This window comes from Sphaeramia orbicularis, chromosome 21 (assembly GCF_902148855.1).
Source record: "Sphaeramia orbicularis chromosome 21, fSphaOr1.1, whole genome shotgun sequence".
In the NCBI taxonomy this organism is placed as follows: Eukaryota; Metazoa; Chordata; class Actinopteri; order Kurtiformes; family Apogonidae; genus Sphaeramia; species Sphaeramia orbicularis.
This window is the reverse complement of record NC_043977.1, coordinates 56991933-57014697: the sequence shown is the minus strand read 5'-3', so window position 1 is coordinate 57014697 and position 22765 is coordinate 56991933. Positions and strand designations below refer to the sequence as shown.

The 22765-nt window shown below is 37.4% G+C and overlaps 1 protein-coding gene across 1 annotated transcript in view; it reads right to left on the bottom strand.

Annotated features, from left to right (window-relative positions):
• Positions 1 to 22440, bottom strand: part of LOC115412084 (collagen alpha-1(XVIII) chain-like) — a 201760-nt gene extending 179320 nt beyond the window's left edge. Inside the window, exons 1-2 of the mRNA XM_030124377.1 lie at positions 22311 to 22440; positions 22137 to 22228 (exon numbers count right to left, since the gene is read on the bottom strand). Of these exons, the coding sequence (XP_029980237.1) occupies positions 22137 to 22228; positions 22311 to 22369 (151 nt within the window). The 5' untranslated portion in view covers positions 22370 to 22440. The remainder of the gene's footprint in view (positions 1 to 22136; positions 22229 to 22310) is intronic.
• Between the last annotated feature and the right edge of the window lie 325 nt (positions 22441 to 22765).

Sequence of the window (22765 nt, the reverse complement as noted above, 5' to 3'; positions counted from 1 at the left end):
TTGTTCTGATGTTAGTTGTAAACTAAGAGAATATGAACATTTGAACAGGATCTGAAACTGTAATGTCTGTAAAACAGAATTTCAGTTTGAACACAGGAACATTTTGTGATACAGCATCAGATCCTGTTGGGCTCAAATAAAAATGTGTTCAGTATTTGTGCAGATTTCTGCTGTAATTCAATTCCTCAAGGAAATAATCATTTAAAAAAAGAAACAAACAAAAACTTGCCTTTTTAACAGTATCATAATATATCGTGATATATCGTATCGTGATCCTAGTATTGTGATTTGTATCATATCGCCAGATTCTAGCAGATACACAGCCCTAGTGTTAAGATGGTCATTTAAACTTTATACCTCGCCAAAAGTTTTACTTCCGGCAAGTAAAAGGAGAGGCCAGAGGTACAGAACTCTGCAAAACCCTCCTTTGTCACAGGAGCTGTGGGCTTGATGGTAATCTCTTGTCCCTTGGGATTCTCCTCAGTTCACACCCCCATGGTGTGAGATCTGTGAAGGGGGGGAGGGGGGGGCGAAGTGGCTGCAGACATGGCAGCTCTTGAAGGACGGGTGAATGAGTGGAATTCAAGGATGGCTTGAAAAGCGCTGGGCGCATCATGAGAGTCAATCGGAAGATAAGGCGACATGAAGTGAATAAGGAGAAGAAATAATGGCAAGTGAGGTTTGAAATGCACAAAGGCATTCCCGAGAGGGGCCTCAATGAAATCCTGAATGGTCTATTCAGTCAATAAAAAAAAAAAAAAAACGCATTGGGTGGTAGCTGGTGCTCGTATTAATAGTGTTCACATCTGACAGTTCAAATATGCTCGAGCTTAGGTTTGAACTTGTAAAGCAGCCTTTAAAATAACGCCAGAGGATGGTGTCATGGCTGTAGACACGTATGAGTCCTCAGACTCAGCCCTGGCCCACAGACTATAAAAGCTGATGGTATAGATTTCTGTGGACAAGAGACTGTAAATGGGTGGGTGGGGGATCTCTCCTTTCATTCCTCCCTGTGTTCAGTGGGCTGTCAGCGAGGACAACCAAACACTCCCTAAAGCTGCAGACGGGGACAAAGTGCCAGGTAGATAGATCCAGTTTCCTTTGCTACAGCCAAATACAGGTTTGTGTTGGAAAAATGTGAACCTGGTGTCCATGGAAACCACAGTTCAGCCAGGTTAAAGCCTGCATCGCTGACAAAATGACCACAGTCTGCTTGAATATGTTCGCAAAGAGGCTGAATACCTTCTGTTAGGTATGCTTGGCACGCTGACAAGTTTAGAAAAGCATTTGGTTTCTATCTGCTGCCCACGACAGCTTGCATTGGGGGGGGGGTTTCTGTGACTTGAAGTAGCTTGCTCCGACACGCTATCTAACAATGTTATCAAGGAACTGAAAGGAAAGCCCTGTTTGTGCCGTGTGCTGCCCAGTGCATGTGAATGCATACGTTTGGCACACAGGTATTAAGAGCGTTCCAAAACCGTCTGCAAATATGCATGATGAAGGGAGGGGCTGGGCAGGAAGACCATAAAGGACAAATCATCATTACCTCCACCACGAGGTATTGTGATCACTTTGCTTTGTGTTTGTTTGTTTATTTGTTTGTTAACAAGATAACTCAAAAAGTTATGGATGGATTTTCATGAAATTTTCAGGAAATGTTGATACTGACAAAAGGAAGAAATGATTCAATTTTGGTGGTGATTGGGGGGGGGGGGGTTGTCTTGGCGGAGGTCTGCACTCTCCAAGTACTTTTCTTGTTTGTTTGTTTGTTTGTTTGTTTGTTAGCAACTTTAGGGGAAAACTCTACCACCCATCTTTCCCAAATCTTCCCCACAGATAGGCCTAGGCCCTGGGACCAACCCCTTCAATTTTGGGCCACGTAGGCCAAAGTTCAAGGTCACAGCAAGGTCACAAAATCTACAATTTTCCATCTGTCATCATTGAGCAATTTGCCAAAATTCATAAAAAAAAAAAAAAAAATTCAAAACAACTCCGATTCTCCTCCAGTTGGATCCACCTGTAGCTTAGAACAATCTCTTGTATCTGGAACTAAATTGTCCACATCCACTGTGGAATGTGGACTCTGTGGACATTTACATTGAACATTGAAAATCCCATTTACCACACATTTAAAATTAGAACTCAACTAATATTGATGTGAATTGAATATAACTGGACAGACACATGACTGGGACCAAGCTGCAACTGTTTCTGCTGTATGGAACAACCTGGAAACTTGAATTTAAACAGAAATAGTCGATCCACACATGCACACCGTTCAGGGTGCTTGGTAGAGGTTTGTGTTCTCTGAACACTTGTTTCTTTTCTGTTTAATTTCTGTCTTTTGGTCCTGAGAGAAAGTTAAAGAAACCAGATGGTTAGTTGTGGTTTAAACTCTTCTTTATGATCAAAACAATGTTTTGTCAATGTTAAACATTGTAAAAAATGAAGTAAAACAACAAAACACTGAAACACTTTGTACATGTTCTGCTGAAAATTTAAACCAAAAAATAAAGCAAAAAAACTAAAGAAAACTGTTGGCTATATCACAATACAATTATCATGAAAAAAAAAAGGAAAACGATGATTGTGGTTCATCACCTAGTCCTAACAATGGTTATGAATAATCTAAGAAGAGTCTGGTTTAGACCAGTTTGTAAACTATGTAGTGTCATGCAAGTGGTCTGGGTCAGATTTGGGACCACACACTAAAGTGGTTGGGGTCAGATTAGTGCTGTTCAGACTGTCTTTAACAGATCAGTTACAGGTCACATATGGACATAAAAATCAGGTTTAGGCCACATTTTCCTGCAGTCTGAACATAACCAAATTATCAAGGAACTGAGATACAAGCTATTTTTCTGCTGCATAGCAAGGTTATTATCGTTAACGAAAACTAGTGAAATGACGAAAACTAGAATTGTAAAAACATTTTCGTTAACTGAAATAAATAAAAACTATAATTAAAAGAAAAAATGATAACGAACTGAAACTGTATTGTGTGTTTACAAAACTAACTAAAACAGATAAAAATTATGGATAAAATTCCCTTCGTTTTCATCTTTGTCAATGTCGGATTGATATAAAATCGATTTATTTCCCTCAAGCAATTTTATCTAGCGGCACCATACGATATTTAACGGTCCGTCACTTGTGTTCACTTGTGGTTTCCAGTCGTCTTCTGGTCCCCACTCTACCTGGAAACATGGAGACTAAAGTTGGGAGAAAGCAGCAGAGTCCTGTCTGGGATTTATTTGAATACGACAACAGAGAAGAGAAAAGATATAAAAAAAAACCTAAAATTAAACTAAAACTAAGCATTTAGAAAAAAAACGAAATCTAATAAAAACTATCAAACCTGCAAACTGAATTAGAGAAAAACAAGTCAAAACTAAATAAAACTAAACTAGAATGAAAAATCCAAAACTATTAGAACCTTGCTGCATAGTGGAGTCCAGATGCAAATAATATTTCAAGAATTTCTTCAAATGTGTAAACTACTGTCTGTGAATCTGATGATAATATCAGCCGTTGGAGTCCATGTACTGTTGAGTCCTGTCATTTGCAGAACACGCTCTCACACCTTCCACTAAGCGCTACTTGGATTATGACTGGGAAAGAAGGGCAAATAAGTGAGGGTTTCACCGCAAACAGGAAAGAGGTGCTGAGAGCTAAGAGGGCACTCAGCGTACCATTAGTGGAGATAGTAGAGTGTACAGAGCAAGTGGTCCCACAGATCCCCTTCTGCTGGAACACAAGCACTAATTTACTGTTGTGTCCCTGTATTTTACTGCCGTCAACCCAGCATTTTAGCATCAGGGACAGCATGAGAGAAGAGCCCAGAGCACCTGAAAAACTCTGCAGAGAAGGCACATAAAAATACAAATAACAGCTGTCAGCGACATTCAGAAGGATGCTCCACCCACAAAACACAGAGATTATAGGGGATCCCGAAATGTGAGCAAAAGTACAACAAATGAGGAATAAATCCTGCATCAACTTTGGATTAATACACGTTATATGACAATATCAGACAAGTTTTTCATGCCTTTCGACTAGAGCTGAAATGATTAATCAACTTGAATCGTTAAAAAAAAAAAATTTGGTTATAATTTTCCTGAATGACAGCTTTGTTTCCTTAATTTCGCTGCCGCTGCTGTTATGTTTCACCAGAAAAGAGGGGGGGAAGGGGGGAGGGGTGAATGGCAGTTGAGTTTGATAGACATATCACCGTTCAATCATTTCGAGTGGGCGCTCAAAATGATTGGATGGTGTTTTTTCAGTCCTGCCCATTCCACAGGTGACTGATTTTTTTTTATTTTTGTGTTAGAGCATTTAATTAATTCATTGTAATCGGGGTGTGAAGGGGATTTTAAGGAATATAATAAAAAATGTTCCAGAAAAACATCTCAGACCCCACCTTTAACATTGGATTTAAATGGTAAATGAACTGCACTTATTTAGCTGAGTTTCTCCACCCTCATGGTGTCCAAATCCACCAGGTCCAACTGGGACCAGTTTAGGGTTCAGTGTCTTCCATGGACACTTTAACATATGGACAGTCCGAGCCAGGATTTGAACCACCAACCCTTTGGTTGTTGGACGAGCCGCTCTACCAACTCTACCAACCCATTCATTTACAAGTTTAAAATGTTACATTGTAAATGTTTACTTTTCTGAAATAACTTTTTTATTTAAAAAAAAAAAAAAAAAAAAAAAAGCAAATAGGCCGTTATTTCAACATTATGGTCTTGCACCGCATTGTTTTTCAATTTACAGTTTTATTTTCTAAAAACAATAGAAATCCATCATTTCTTCATACAAATCTGGTTTTGTTCACATACTCTTCCTGTAAAAACTACAGCTATATTTGATTTAATCGTTAACACAAAAATCTTTTCAAATAAACAACTTTGCATTGTGTTGTCACTTACAGTTTTTTATGTTGCAATTTTACAACCATTTGGTGTTAATTCTACAGTCATTTTTTACAGTGCGTGTTCAGTTGGTTAAAGTTCGTAAACTGGATCCAAATGTGTTGAAGACTGACCTGACAGACTGTTTACAGATGTCACTGGACAGGTTTATACTTTTATGATGCTGTTGTTGTTATTTCTATATAGATATTTTTTCATCGATCCTTTTCTTTTTATACTTTTTGTGGCTGTTGTTTCAGTTGGTTCTGGAATAAAGGACAAGTTGTCCTTTTCAGACATGTCTGTTTCACATTTTTACTATTTTTTCAACTATTCAAATAATTGTTAAATAATTGTCAAATCAAATTAGAGAATTGACAGATTAATCAGTTACAAAAACAGTCGACAGCTGCAGCTCTACTTGACATTGGTCTAGGTATTATTATCAATAGTTCTCCACCTCCTCAGACCCAGCTGTGGGTTTTCTGTCCACATTTATGGACAAGAGTTTCACAACTTTATACAAAAAAAAAGAAAACTGTCCACCACAAAGGACATTCCATAAAAATATTGTTGCTGAAAAAACTGTTGCATCATGATGTTTCCAATATAGGCACTGATTTAATAAAAAAAAAATAAAAAAAATAAAAAAAGCTGGTACTTTGCTGACATTCCCTGGGTCTTAGGAGGTTAAAACCTTTTAACATCCACCAGGACTTTCCCATTACAGTGTTGAGGTTCAGGTTGGATTTACTAATGTTTGAAGTGGTTCTGTCCATATAGTACTGCTGTATTCCTAACTCTGATGCTGTGTCTGAAACACCAAAGGGTGGATCTGAAAAGGAAAATACAGCTACATCCAATACATCTGTAAAATCTCCAAAAGTGCTGATGAATAAAATATTTTATTACAATCTGGTCAGGTGGTAAAAAGGCATGTAATCTATCATGTTATGTATCCATACAGTTCAGAAGTGTGTTAAAATAAGACAAATACACACTAGTCCTTCATGTTTTCCTTGAGTGTTTTCTGACGCTGACCAGACAGAGGTTCTCAAAGACCCGGGTCAGTCAGATCCACCCCCACATACCAGAACCACAGTGATCTGAGCAGGTTTAGTGTGTTTTCTTTGGGTGGAATATCAATAAGAGCCACATGAAGGTACTTGTACACAGACTGTGCATCACATTAAACCTGTGACTGGGCACTTAGGAAAGTCAAAAACACACTCAAACACACTTGGACAAGATACAGAATATTGAACCTGTTAACGTCCACTGGAGACCTGGAGAAGGACAGCTGTCCATGTTTGACCTGATGTAGATCCGGTTCCATTTGAACCAGGTCCTTCACACACAACCCCCCCCCCCCCCATCCTGACAGAAACTAAAACAGTTAAGGTTACGTTCACATTTCCTGGCACATTTGAAATGATGTTCTCTATGTTGTAGTCACATGCTTCACCCAGAAACTCAAATTGTGTTTGTTCTGTCCCAGACTAAAGACAGGAACAGTTATGGAAGTCTACAGATGGTGATTATCTGAATCTTACAGAGATAACACCTGCCTAAATTCTATAAAATATAATCAAATATATTATATACCTCAGTAAATAATTGGTGTAAAACACAGTTCTTCATCTTTTCATGGTCATCAGACATGACCATATTTGGACGTTCAGAGGCTCCATAGTTACCGTGGAAACACCGTCATCTTCTACAACATTGACTCACAAGTAAAATACATGTAGTTTGACAAATGACAGTGGATGGACACACTGGGTTTATGTTCAGTTAATGAGAGATTTTATGAAAAAAAAAAAAAAGTCACTTTTTCTTCAGTTTACTTAACTTTGATATAAAAACCATACTGTAAAAAGTGACTGTAGAATTACCACCAAAAGGTTGTAAAATTGCAACATAAAAAAACTGTAAGTGACAACACAATGCAAAGTTGTTTATTTGAAAAGATTTTTGTGTCAATGATTAAATCAAATATAGCTGTAGTTTTTACAGGAAGAGTATGTGAACAAAACCAGATTTGGATGTAGAAATGATGTGTTTCTCTTGTTTTTAGAAAATAAAACTGTAAATTGAAAAACAATGTGGTGCCGTTTAAACTGCAAAGACCATAATGTTGAAATAACGGTGTATTTGCTTTGCTTTTCTTTTTAATAAATAAGTTATTTAAATAAAGTAAACATTTACAATGTAACATTTTAAACTTGTAAATGAATGGGTTGGTAGAGTTGGTAGAGCAGCTCGTCCAATAACCAGAGGGTTGGTGGTTTGAATCCTGGCTCTGACTGTCCATATGTCCAAGTGTCCATGGAAGACACTGAACCCTAAACTGGTCCCAGTTGGACCTGGTGGATTTGGAAAGAGCTGTGGACACCATGAAGGAGGAGAAAATGAGCTAAAGAAGTGCAGAACATTTATCATTTAAACCTACATGTTTAAAATGTTAAATCTACATGTTTAAAGTGTTAAATCTACATGTTTAAAGTGTTAAATCTACATGTTACTCTGTAAATATGTTTACAGTTGGATGTGTTTTTTACAGTATTGTTCTGGAAACCACAGCTGGCAGTTTTTTTCTGTAAAAACAAGAGGATTTGTTTTTACAGTGTGAATTTACTCTGAGCTTTAATGAGCATCTACATGATCAGTGAATTAAATATAGAAAAATACGTGATTTTTACTGAAAAATGTGCAAAAGATGATATTATAATAAATGGTGACAAATTAATTGGCAAAGACAAAAAAGTCATTTGATGTTGTGACAAAAATACCTGTGGGTCTTTAAGGGTTAATTTAACCGCGCTGTACAACATAACTGCTCAGTTTAGGTTGCTAAACTGGAGCTATATTTGCAAAATTCTCCACATTATCCTCCTCCTCAACACTGGATTTTGTTTTTACACAAATACCACTTTTGTAACAGGGTTATCATTTCTTACTTTGTTCACAACTATCGCAGCACAGACAGACAATGTGCACTGATGATGTTTTATCCTTGAATTCTGACTTGTGTTGTGGCCGAAGATTCAGTCGGGGTTATTACACAACAAGGGGCTGTTAGAAAATATCAGTTTGGCAAAATATCACGATATTTCATTTTTTAATACTGTATCGATATTAAAAAGTACTGTATCGATATTTTTAGGTATTTAATCAAATGCAGACATGGTGGAGGTTTTTCTTTTTTTCTTTTTTGTTTATATTTTATTATTATTGTTTCACACTCTTTCATTCAATAATGTTAGTTCCTTTGTTGGGATTGCACAAAAATCCTGTTCTGATGTTAGATCTGAACTAATAGAATATGAACATTTGAACAGGATCTTAAACTGTGATGTCTGTAAAACGGAATTTCAGTTTGAACACAGGAACATTTGGTGGTAGAGCATTAGATCCTATTCTGATCAAATAAAAATGTGTTTAGTATTTGTGCAGATTTCTGGTGTAATTCAATTCTTTCAGGAAATAATTATTTTTAAAAAAGAAACAAACAAAAAACTGCCTTTTTAATAGTATCATGATATATTGTGATATATCGTATCGTGATCCTAGTATTGTGATTTGTATCGTACCACCAGATTCTTGCCAATACACAGCCCTATACACAATATGGATGAAAAATAAAAGACTGAGAAACAGCCTATAGAAGCCTTTCCATGTCTTCTGTTATAAATCTAAGCCTTAAACTGAGCTCGGTGAACATTATTTGGTGTTTGTGCAGTCTAACATGTCTAAAATCCTGCAGATATTCAACTGTTCAGACTCAACACACAGATCCAGATGTGTTGAATTAAGTCATCATGGCAGGATACGACCACCGTGGTTTTCTTACAAAAACACATCCACATTAAAGTAAACTACACCAAAGATCTAGATTTCCTTTTCAGTCTGGTTTATCCGTGTTTGTCAGAGGAGGCGGCTTTTGTCCTTGTTTATAGCAGCTGTGTTGTGTTAGTGAGGTCTCATGGCTTTGTCAGAGACAGGTCACTTTGCTTGAACTGACCTTGTAAACACTGCTGGGACGATCCTGTTCAAACAAAAAGCCACTACATGCAGTCTCCAAAGCCATTAAAAGTCATTACATGGGACTAAAGTTCAGTACATTAGTAAAGCACATGAAGCGTGGGGGGCTTGTGTGAGACCACCACACACCTGGGTGAGTGACAGACAATAGACAGTAGTAATCACACTGACATAAGGCAGAGTCCATATAACATACAGAATGGAGGTGTCACTCCCCGCTGTGGAGCTTTTGAAAATGCTCCGAAACAGGATCCTGACGGGCTGACCCAGACGCCCACTTGACTCCCACCCAGGAGCCCACAGACAGGACGGCCCACACTCAAAGTCAGCCCCTACGTCCACAATAACAGCAGACACAGCCTCGACTCTGACAGAGGACTCATGATCTGGTAAATAATGATTAGGGTGGTCCAAAAATTTTTTTTTAAATTCCCTGCATTTGGTTCCATATCTGGCCAAATTACTTCGGTCCAAATTTTATGCAAATTAATTTATATTTAGAGGTTGCACAGACAGGTGCAGACTGCTCTGTATACTCTAACAGAACTAGCCAAATGAATAAAGCAGATTAGAATCATTTGTCATTTTATTCTCCAAATCAAACTGACACTCACATGAAAATGTTCCTTAGAAAGTCCAACAACCACTGTTGGTTTATTGAAATGACCAAAAATGTTCCTGTGTTCTTTGACAACTTGTTGCCAGTACTGTTTGTGATCTGCATTTGTTGTTCGGCTACAGTTGATGTCTGGAATAAGCTCCGCCCCTCTGTCAGTGACATCATTGACAGCTTTAGTGGAATGCCCAGTTTTCTCCTCCTTCTGAAAGTCTGCATCATCAGCCCAGTCTACTGGAGGAACTGTTCAGAATGTTTGTGGCAGATCCAAAGTTTCAAACAAACGCATGGTGCTGGTGGGGACAAAAGCCCTGACCTGCTTCCCTTCACAATCTGATGGATGAAGGACATCCCAACGCTTTAGTGCAGGGGCGTCAAACATGCGTCCCGGGGGCCAAATGCATCCCGCCAAAGGGTCGAGTTCAGCCCCTGGGATATTTTTGCCAAGTGCAAAAATTCCACAGTCTGGAATTGAATTAAGAAAAAAAAAAAAATTTAGCTTGAATTAAGAAAAAAATCTTCAATTAAGCCAAAAAAAATCTTCAATTAAGGAAAAAAAGTCTTGAATTGAGCCAATAAATTTCTAGAATTAACAACTTAAATTTTTTGTCTTTGTTTTAGTGCAAAAAATAACATTAAATTATGAAAATATTTACATTTACAAACTATCCTGAAACAATTAAGTGTGAATAACCTGAACAAATGTGACCAACCTGAAATGTCTGTATTAAATTCAGTCCAGTTTGAACTCTTTTCTTCCTGTTCCTCAGTGTTTAGTGTCTTTGCAGATCTGATCCAGAATGCACATGGACTAATGAGAAGTGGAGGAAGAAGACTGAGAAAATTACACTTTCTTACATTTTTTAATTTAAATTTCTTTTTTTTTCAGTTTTTTTTTTTGGATAGTTTACAAAAGTAAGTATTTTCATAATTTAATGGGGTTTTTTACACTAAAACAGACAAAAATTTGGAGTTGTCATTATTTATAGGTTTTTCTGTTTTTATTTTTCTGGTCCGGCTCACTGCAGATCAAACTTAGCTGAATATGGAACTGAACTAAAATAAGTTTGACAGCCCTGCTTTAGTGGAACCTCTGAACCTTCATTTTCCATCATGTTGTCGACCATCAGCTGCTTCTGCTCTGGTGTCACACTGGAGTCACAGAATGGACCACAACCCGTTCTACACTCCAGTCCCACAGATGTGGGCGGTCTTACTTCATCCATATATTTCTAGCTGAATCAGTCAAACCTTGGTTTTGATAGTACTGCTCTTCTCTTACAGCTCAGCTCGGCTATGATGAAAATGAACAATTAGTCCATTTCCAGTAAACTTCCAGCAACTTATGCAACCTCTAAAACATCAGCTTTTTCTTCCAAATTTTTTCCTAAATCATCTTTTGAATGACAAAACCTAATGCAGGGTTCTAATTGAGGTTATCTGAAACTGTATTTTTTGCCATCATTGTTGGACCACCCTGATGACAGAATGTTATAAAATAAATTCTGCTTTAAAAAAAAAAAACTAATGATAATCCAAGCACTGGCATTAAGCACCTCTGGAGATGTCAGTCAAGAGGAAGCAGATTTAGAGACTATAGCAGTGGTTCCCAACCTTTTTTAGCTCGTGACCCCATTTTAGCATCCCAAATTTCTGGCGACCCCAGACATTCAGAACGGAGACTTTTTTTTTTTTTTTTTTGGCTCAAATTAATTTGTTTTTGATCATGTAATAGTTTCCTATATTATTTTGTAAATAAACAGTAATTTTAGAGGACATTTAGTCTATATAATGTATATTACTGTGGACAGAGGCAGTAAATCCTGGTGTAGATTACTGCACAAAGGGAGAATGTGATTTTCTTTGGTCAGGATCTGTCCAGTCAGTCCAGCTGTGATTTACAAGGAGGACAATTAATACTGAACAAACAAGAACTGAAACTATGAATTATGAAAGAGCTGCAGCATCTGAAACTGACCACAATGAACATTTGACACAGAAACAGAACCACAGAGAAACAGAACCACAGAGAAACAGAACCACACACAAACAGAACCACACACAAACAGAACCACACATAAACAGAACCACACACAAACAGAACCACACACAAACAGAACCACACACAAACAGAATCACACATAAACAGAACCACACACAAACAGAACCACACATAAACAGAACCACATACAAACAGAACCACACACAAACAGAACCACACACAAACAGAATCACACATAAACAGAAGCACACACAAACAGAACCACACACAAACAGAACCACACATAAACAGAACCACACACAAACAGAACCACACACAAACAGAACCACACACAAACAGAACCACAGTGTTGCAGTTTCAGACTCACAGTTTGTCTTTTATGTATTGGGATTGTCTCTGTCAACTCACCATATATTTTTTATAAGTGAGTTGTTTTTTTGTTGTTTTTTTTAATCAATTCATAGAAATTTCAGGCGACCCCATTTGAATTCCAGGCGACCCCGCATGGGGTCCTGACCCCAAGGTTGAAAAACCCTGGACTAGAGCCACCAGTCTGACGTTTGATTGGCCTAAACTTATAGTCGTTCACTCTGAAAGGCCTTCTAAATAAACCTAAATGCGGAGTCTGGATCTGTGCTTCAGGGGCCGGGGCTTCGTAACAGTGGTATTGTAATGCGATCACAATGTGCCAGGTATGAACTCAGGCGTATAGCTTCCTTTTGTGCTCTGCGTCATCATATTCCCTGGCGGTTTCTCCACTTTGCACTGAAGGTGAAGTAAAACACAAGACCACAACACTGGAAAGAAAGAAAGAAGACAGAGGTGACTGCGACTGTAGTGCACAAGGTTCTAATAGTTTTTCATATAGTTTAGTTTTATTGAGTTTTGACTTTTTTTTCTCTAATTGAGTTGGTTTTAATTTGTTTTAGAGCAGGTTTGATAGTTTTTATTATATTTTGTTATTTTCTAAATGCTTAGTTTTAGTATTAATTTTAGTTTAGTTGTCTCTTTTCTCTTCTTCTCTGTCGTCATATTCAAATAAATCCCAGACAGGACTCTGCTGCTTTCTCCCAACTTTAGTCTCCATGTTTCCAGGTAGAGTGGGGACCAGAAGACGACTGGAAACCACAAGTGAACACAAGTGCCGGACCAGAAAGTGTCCAAGGTTATTATCATAAATGAAAACTAATGAAATGACGAAAACTAGAATTGAAAAAAACCTTTTCGTTAACTGAAATAAATAAAAACTATAATTAAGAGAAAAAAAATATAACTAACTGAAACTGTATTGTGTGTTTACAAAACAAACTAAAATGGATAAAAATTATGGATAAAATTCCCTTCGTTTTCATCTTTGTCAATGTCAGATTGATACAAAATCAATTTATTTCACTCTAGCAATTTTAGCTAGCGGCACCATACAACACTTGACGGTTAGACACTTACACCAGAAATATTCACAGATATTAAACACATTTTTATTTGTTTAGAACAGGATCTAATGCTATATCACAAAATTTTCACAAGTGCTTTTAGGATGCTTCAAATAACCATTATTAAATAAAACAATGTTAAATAATAAGAAATAAACAATAAAGAAAACAAAAAAACTAAAATGAACCTCCACCATATCTGCATTTGAATAAATACCTAAAAATATCGATACAGTACTTTTTAATATCAATACAGTATTGTGAAATTAAATATTGTGATATATTGCAGAACTGGTATTTTCTAACAGCCCTAATCTTTATGCGTTAAATTCACTAACTATTAAATACGAGGATTTGCAAACTATAGGCAGAGGTTGGCTCCAGTCGTGGTTGATGGATTAGCTTCTGAAGTGAAAATGGATGGAAATAGTGGCTCAAAAAGTTCCAAACCTCTGCTATTTTTAGGTTCAGTGATTCAGATTTATTTAATGAGGTGTTGATTACTCAGATCTTTAGCTCAATAGTTACTTGGTTTGTAATTATATGTAATAAATAAGTTTCAGTGTCAAAATGTTTGATGGAAAGGGATTGAGATGATATGGGACATTTGCTTTTTTCCCCCTCTAAACTTTCATTTATTAACTTGTATATGACCACTGGCTGATTTGCTCCACTGTAGGTCACAAGAATTCCCCATCAGAGAAAGCTTTGTCTGTTTTGCGAGCCTGGTTTCGTAGCCAACATTCTTGCAAAATAAATCTTTGACGGTTCACTGCTTTGTACAGTTCTGCAGAGGTAATTAATATTAAGTATTCCAGAGTTTTTTGTTGTCTTTGCAATAATGACAAAGAAGATTATGATTAGGAAAGATTAGGCAAAGTGTGCTGCATAGTTAGCATGACTGCTAAAAAAAAAAAAAGAAAAAAAAAAAAGATTGTATTTAACTCTAGTCAAAAGTAAATTGTGCTCATTTGCCTCCTAATTCACCATCATAATGCTGCACTAATTATGGGGGGTAGTGTATTTTCCCCTGGTATGTTTGAGGCAGATCCAACTGTCCCATGAGCCGGTTCTTGTTCACATGTGTTCTAAAGGATCCCACAGGTTTATTAGAAGACACTTCACTAGAGGAAACTAGAAAATGTGTCGAACATTACAAAAACACTTGAAACAGTCCAGCAGTCATGGTCAGTCCCATCTGGAGCTATGAAAACAGATGTTTCACTGCTGATACAAAAGCTATGGCTGCCGTGTCAACAGGTGTTTGTCAAAAGAAAAAAACACGCTGCACCTCGGCTTGACTATTTCATCATCACTCATTTTTACGAGGGGGAAAATCAACAGCGAGAGCTTCAAATAACCACACAGAAGATACAAAATGACTCAAAAGCCACTTTTACACAGAGATCCCAGAAAAAAGGTGCGATGCCGATCCCACCTTTTTGCCTCCACTGTCTGATTTCCACAGCGAAGCCAAAGGAGGAACAGAGGTGAGACGGGCTGGACTTTTACACAGCGGACCTGAGTACCCCAACCAAAGGGGCGGGGACCCAGCACAGCGGATAGTGTTATATACTACACTATAGGTAAGGATGTAACTATATGAATACTTCAGATCACAGTTATTGTGACCAAAATTATCATGGTTATCATTATTATCACGGTATTGTTGAAACTGTGCTCAAAATGTTCAAAAAGTACGAATACACACACTGAAATAATTTAACCAAGTTGTATTTTGAAAAACAAGACAAAACAAAACAAAAAAAGACAAACAAACGAAATAATCGACACAATGTACTTTCTGTTGCAGAAACATTCAAATATTGTAAACATGTAAACATCAAACATACAAATGTGCATTAAAGATGGCACCTTATGGCCACTGTTTGACCATTTTCCATGTCAACTTTGTGTTGAAAGTGTGGTAATCAAACACAGTTATCATGATAATTAGAATTTAAACAGTAATACTAACCGTTGGGAATTTTACCAGTTTATTGTTATACCGGTAATCATGAAATCCCCAACTACAGGGTTCTGGAATCCTCATTCCACCTTCATCAGGGCTCTGGTCCTACCTCCAGAGGTGTTACAGAGCTGGGACAGAGGTGGAACCAAAGGATCCTCCATTTCATTTACACTGACGTCATTTCAGAATAAAGGCGAAATATTCTAGAACAGAAGTGCTATGGAAAAGGGGCTAAAGCTGCAGTACGTGGTTTATTGATTTATTTTGTACATACATAACAATAATTGACTAAAAAAGCACTTGGAGAGCGCAGACCTCTGCCACGGCAAATCAGTGCCCCCACCCCCGATCACCACCAAAATGTAATCATTTGTTCATTTATTGTACATTGTACATTTATTCAACATTTTTGTTGTGAAACCTCCTGTAATTACACAAGATATTTGTCAATTAACAAACAAGTCTTGTTAAACTTACAGAACAAATACTTCTTTTAAGGTTAATTGTCAGTAATTTTATCTCATTTTATTATTGTTTTACAGTATTAAACTTTAAATTAACAGTTTAATCTCATAAATAGAAAAGAAATATTTGTGAAATTATGATACATTTGCAAATGTATTTTAACTGTATTTTTCTGTGAAAAAAGAAAAAATGTCTTTTAAAAAATGGAAATTTTATGGTTATTCACAGTTACAGTTTTTTCCTGTTATTTTATATTTGACATGTAAAATCACAGTCTGTTTTTGTCATTTCATTGATATTTTCCTGTATCTGAAAAATACAGGAAAAATCTGTCAAATAAACAGTGAACATTCTGTTGAATTACAGATTTTAGTGATGGATGACTGAATGTTATAAAATAAATTCTGCTTTAAAAGAATACTAATAACTTGAAAAGCACTTGGAGAGCGCAGACCTCTGCCAAGGCAAATCAGTGCCCCCCCGATCACCACCAAAATGTAATCATTTGTTCCTTGTGCCAGTATCAACATTTCCTGAAATTTTCATCCAAATCTGCCAGTAACTTTTTGAGTTATCCTGCACACAGACAGACAGACAGACAGACAGACAGACAGACAGACAAACCAACACCAGCAAAAACAGAACCTCCTTGGCGGAGGTAAAAAGACCTAATAAAACAGTGAAGGTGCAGGGAGAGGCAGAGCCTTCACCTCATAAATACATAAACATTATAAAAGTTATAAGACTTCCATAGTTTGGTAGTTTGTTCATTGTCCACTGGGTCTGTTTTCAAACAGCAGATAATCGACCCAGTGATGGGGCTAGGGATGGAACGATCTGAAAATGTCATATCACGGTTACTGTGACTAAAATTATCACGGTTATCATTATTATCACGTATTATTGAAATTGTGCTCAAAATGTTCAAAAAGTACTAATACACACACTGAAAGAATTTAACAAACTTATATTTTGAAAAAAACAAAAACAAACAAACAAAAAAAAAAACCCAAATAAAATAATTGGTTCAATGTTCCTTCTGTGTCAGAAACATTCAAATATTAACCCTTAGTGGTCTGAGTCTATTTTGTCCGTTTTTCAGGCCTTTTGATTTTGCCTTTATATACTATAGAAACAAATGTTTACTATATCCATGTTTTGGATCTGTTTTTTCAGCACAACTTCATCTATATCATCTGTCTATTATTCTTTTCATTTTAAACTACTATATCAACGTTAAAGGCCAGAAAACACACAAAAAAATATATAAAATCTGATTTGAAAAATGTACGTAATCTATTGCATAAATAACACACAGATGCTTAACGAACCTTTTCAGAGACTTTAAAAGTGAATATTGGTTCCAAATATCAGATATAGAAAGTTAAAAAATTTAAATTGTAATAAACTAAAACTATACTCAAATATTTGACATAAGAGCATACCTTTACATAGGGTTTTTTCCCCTAAAAGTGCGGTAATCAAACACGGTTATCATAATAATTAGAATTTAAACGGTAATACTAACCGTCTGCAATTTTGCCAGGATTTATTGTTATACTGGTAATCGATACATCCCTAGATGGGACATTTTCAGACATGTAAAGGGTTAAATACAGGACTGACAGCTGGAATTACTGACCACTGTTGAGTCCAGTGTGGTTTTGCTGCTTCGCTCTGTGGCTCCAGGTTTCCACAGCAGTGGGACACACATTATGTCCTCTGTCTTTGTCTTTAGTCAGTAAAAGTTTGGACAGCACAGAGTGTGTTTCCTAATCATGTTATTTTTCTCTGATTTCAGCTCCTGCAGTTTTTAATGAAGCAAATCCTTTAAAATAAGCAGGTAGTGTGTCCACTTGGAGGCAGTGACAGTAAAGCAGGCCTTCAGACAAACAGCTGCCTGTGCCTCTGGCCCTAATGTCCCTGCTCTGAAAAGGACAAAACCCCAAGCCAGCTGTGATTTTTTAATGCGCCATCTAATTCAGCCATTAAATGGCACAGCGGGGTGTCCCCTTACAACAGCACCCCCCTCCCCTTCCCTCCCCTTCCCTCCCCCGCCCTGTCCCCTGCTCCCTTCAGGCAAAAACCACGCTGGGTGCATGTCAAAGATCACATGACAATAGGGATTCCTGACCCAGCCAGGGACTGGGAATGAATCAGACCTAATTCAAGCATGTCGCAGGCAGCCAAAGACACACACACACACACACACCTACACATCTTGCACACACACACACATGCACACACACACCTCACATACACACACACACATTCCTGTGAAATATGACTTAGTAAATTTGATCCTCTGTTTAATTCATTTACATTTGGTTGTGACATTTGCTATTTTATTTACCTTCATTTGTCTTTCAGGCTACATTTACACCTAACCAGGTGTTTTCAAAAACAGATATTTCCCCCTGTTTGTTAAAAAAAACTTGTGCATAAGTGACCGTTGTCAGAAAAATCTTGGTTAGCACGACCCCGTATGTCTACACCTTCAAGAGCAAGACAAGCCTGTAGATGGCAGCGTGGTGAGCCCATCGAGTACCATTAACCAATCAGAATCCTGAAAAGAATCACAACAAAACATTACTTCCGTTACTTCTGTTACTTCCGTTACCCTTCTGCGTGCTACAGTCATGTCGCCATGATCGTTTGTCTGGAGCTTTTGTTCAGTGCAGCTCCTCTCCATAACAGAACAGTTGTATTTGGACATACAGTCACACAAAAGGTGTGCACATTAACATAAATGCTTCCACTAAACGCTCTCTAAATGCATCCGTAAACACAGCTAAAACAAAATGAACCAACAGTCACACATCTGATGCAAATGGATTTCCGTCGAAAACTGTGAGATCTCCGTTTCCCTTTCCCGTTAACACACAAACACAAAAACGGAGATTTGCCAAAATCTCCACTTTGGCTGGAGGTTTCAGAAACCATCGTTTGTGGCCATTGTTGTCATGTAAACAATAAGCACAAATGCAGAGAAAATTCTCCAGCTACATGTAAACGTAGCCTAAAGCCCCTCACTATAATGAACAGTGCGTTTTCATGTTAACAGGAACAAAGGAGAAGGCGAACACAAACCAAATGGAGGCAGAACACATATGTGATCCAAACTGTGTGGGTCTGCTTTAGAGGCACAACTATTTTCTTGACACTTGACTAGAACAATTTGACTGAATCAGAACTGTGAAGCTTAAGAAAAACTTCCGAAAAGCAAAGAAAATAACTAACTTCCCACAGGTCTATTCTCAGACAAAGTACCTGTCAAACTGAGACTATAAATGAACCAAACTGAAACTTCAGGTTCTCCTCAATAAAATAATATATGTGACCTGACACAGACTGATAGAACAGTTTAGAAAATCCACAGATACAGGAGTTAGACAGCACAAAAACTGATCTAGGTCTGTGTGAGGGTTCATTAGTTTAGAAAATGTAAGAAAATGGTGAATAACAACCCAAACATATTCAGTTTACTGTCAGACATCCAAAAACCAAGATATTTCTCTTTAACCCTCTAGTATCCAGGTGCGCCTTTTAGGCACACTTCGCACTTCGTTTTAAAAAACTTCATATTATTTTTCACAATTTAAGTTGTTCATTTGTGCATGATCTTTAAAATTCTGGCCCCCACCTAAAATGTGCACATTTTAAACAAAAGAAAATGACCAGACTAGCATCTGTCTGCCAAGTGTGCCTAAAACGCACTATTTCTAACATTTGATCTGTATGATTAGGACTGAGCTGGATTTACAAAAATAAAATCAAATGAGAGCAGAAAAATAAATCAATATATAATATTTAATAGTTTGATTTATAGGTGTGCATTTTACGCACACTTGGAGGCAGATGCTAGTATTTTTGAACATTTGACCTAGTGTCAAAAATAATAATGCAAATTAACCAGTGTTGGAGTTAATCATTGGCATATGCCGGGATGAAAAAATCAAATATGTGATCCACTTTTTATGTAGTATACTGAAAAAAAAATATTTTTTTCTGTGTTTTTTGCATCAAAAAAAAAAAAAAAAGGTTTGTTTACATTACAAACACGGCATTTAAAGGGTTAAAAAATATGACAATTATTAAATATTTTGTTTTTTTATTAACGGCTCAAGTTGATGAAATAGAGAAAAGTGTAAAAGAATTAAAAACAAACTGTATGAAAATTTATTTGACAATATTCCACAAGTGTGCAAAAAAAGCACACTTGGTGCTTAGTACAGGCCTTGCTGGACGGGATACTGGAGGGTTAAATTACTCAAATCAATAAATTAATTTTTGAAATTGTTGATAATTAAATAGTTGTCAGTAAATTGACTGAATTGAATAATCCAGACCTGCAACAAAAAGAAAAAGTCCCTGTCCAGTAAATGGTGTCACATCTGCCCATCAGACAGTTGAAACTCATAAATACTAATGCTCTTTTATCAAATGCAGAACAGAGTTTCTGTCAGACTCAGATCCCCCACAGTGATCTGACTCAATCAAATATTAATCAACATCCTCTCAGTTTCCTCACCCTATCATCTGACAGCGACAGTTCTCCAATAGAACGTTTACGAAATTAAACGCAGGACATTGGTGCAGTTCAAAGATAAATTATTCAGCAACAGAAGAGTTCTTTCATTCTGTGGCTCAGACAGATCTTTAACTCCATGAGCACTTCAAACTCCTCAGTCCAATGCAATGACAGAATTAGACCTGAACGATACCTGCCAAGAATGGTGGCCAAAAAACCCCTTTTCCTGACAATTAATACTGATGGTCATCACGATAAATATCAGATCATTATTTCCTTCCCATGAAATGACAGCGTTTTGGTCATAAATGGAAGTTGAAACTGTGGTTTTTACTTGTAAAAACGCAGAAGATTAAAACAATATCCACAGTTGTAACAGGTTTGAAACTGTTCTTTACAGTAAAAACAGGCTGTTATCGAACCACAGAACAGAGGTCGAACTTCAACAATGATGACAAAATGTAAAGTAAAACAAACATTTTCCAACTGTTTGAAGTGAAAATATACAGAAAGTTAAACACTCTGCTCATGGAGAAGAAAAGCAGCCTCAACATTCACACAGGACAAAGAAAGAGGGAATGTAGATATTTTCCTGCTTCCTGAGACTTTGGACCGAAGAAAGACTTAGTGGAATGAGTGTGTTTTATCAGCGCAGTGGAACAGGGACCATCAGTGTGGGTCCTCCACTCACTTCTACACAACAGGCTACAACCGCACAAAAGCAAAGGCAGAGAAAGTCCAAGTACACACATCAAACACAACTACAACTGAGTATCTGTTCAGTTCTGTTCAGTTCTGTTCAGTTCAGTTCTATACAGTTCAGTTCTATTCTATACTATTCTATTCTATTCTATTCTGTTCTGTTCTATTCAGTTCTATACAGTTCAGTTCTGTTCTATTCTATTCTATTCTATTCTATTCTATTCTGTTCTGTTCTGTTCTGTTCAGTTCTATTCAGTTCTGTTCTATTCAGTTCTATACAGTTCAGTTCTGTTCTATTCTATTCTATTCTGTTCTATTCTGTTCTGTTCTATTCTATTCTATTCTATTCTATTCTATTCTATGCTATTCTATTCAGTTCAGTTCTGTTCAGTTCTATTCTGTTCAGTTCTGATCTGTTCTATTCTAGTCTACTCAGTTCTATTCAGTTCAGTTCTATTCAGTTCAGTTCTATTCTATTCTATTCAGTTCAGTTCAGTTCAGTTCTGTTCTGTTTAGTTCTGATCTGTTCTATTCTATTCTATTCAGTTCTTTTCAGTTCTGTTCAGTTCAGTTCTATTCATTTCAGTTCTTCTCAGTTCTATTCAGTTCTGTTCATTTCTATTCTATTCTATTCTATTCTATTCTATTCAGTTCTGTTCATTGTTATTCTGTTCTGTTCTCTTCTGTTCTCTTCTGTTCTATTCTATTCTATTCTGTTCATTTCTATTCTATTCTATTCAGTTCTGTTCTGTTCTGTCAAATCCTCTGGTGCAGATTCAGAGTTTCCCCCTCAAACTCCTTCTGGACTCCACTGAAGCCGTACCAATAACAGACCATCCTGTTGTACACAGATTTGGTAACAGTGGATGAATAATGTGTGAAATTAGACTTTTTATCCTCCTCAGACCCAGCTGTGGGTTTTCTGTCCACATTTGTGGACAAGAGTTTCACAACTTTATACAAAAAAAAGAAAGACAAGAAAACTGTCCACCACAAAGGACATTCCATCAAAATGTTAAAAACTGCATCTGAAAAAACTGCTGCATCATGATGTTTCCAATACAGACACTGACTGAATAAAAAACAAAAAAAGCTGATACTGTGCAGACATGTCCTGGATCTGAGGAGGTTAAAGTTAATTATTTCACCCCACTTTCCCACCAAAATCTTCAACAAACTTTATAAAACTAGAGTGAGGAGAACTACAGAGATCTATGAGTTGAAAGCAGCTTGTCGCCTCTTTAATTGAATAAAGACTATGGATAACTTCAGTTCTAATGACCTGGAATCATGACTCCACTTGTATCCACTGCAGGACTTGTATTCGCTTCATAATCCTCCAACAATCCAAAAGCAGAAACAGGAAACAGCTCCCAAACGCTACAGGTGATTCAAACGTTTCTGAGCCCATTGCACTGTTGTGTTGTGTGGAGTCTGTGCAGGTTTTAGGCTTACCTGGCCACTGCGCCTCTGCTGGGCTCACCAGGACCAGGACCAGGACCAGGACCAGGACGCACCGCAGATCCCGCTCCAGACACGAGTACCACCTGCAGACGAACGACAACCACGATCACAGGCTCATCCAGTCCACAGAGAAGTTCAGCGCAGAAAAAGAGTAAAAACAAGTACCTCCACTTCATCTCTGGGTTTTTCTTCAGCGGCTCTGATTCCAGGAGGGTCCGCTCCATGGAAGGGTGAGGAAAACCAGGACGAAAAGAGGAAAGAAAAGAGGAGAAGAGGAGAAGAGGTCCGGCAGCGCTGCTGCACGGTGCAGGAACAGCTGATGAGGAGGAGGGAGGGACGGGGAGGAGGGGGAGGGAAGAGGAGGAGGAAGGGGGAATAGGAAGAGGAGGGAGGGGGAAGAGAGAGAAGGAAGAGGGAGAAGGAACAGGAGGAGGAGGAGGAGAAGACAGGAGGAAGCAGCAGTGGAGGAGTAGCAGGAGGTCTTAGAAGGCTCTTCTCTGTGGACATATTCCATCTACAGCTGCAGTTATTTATTTATTGATTGATTGATTAATTTATTCTTTGATTTGATTCAATTAAAGGATTATTAGAATCGTTCTTACTTCCCTGGAAAATAACGA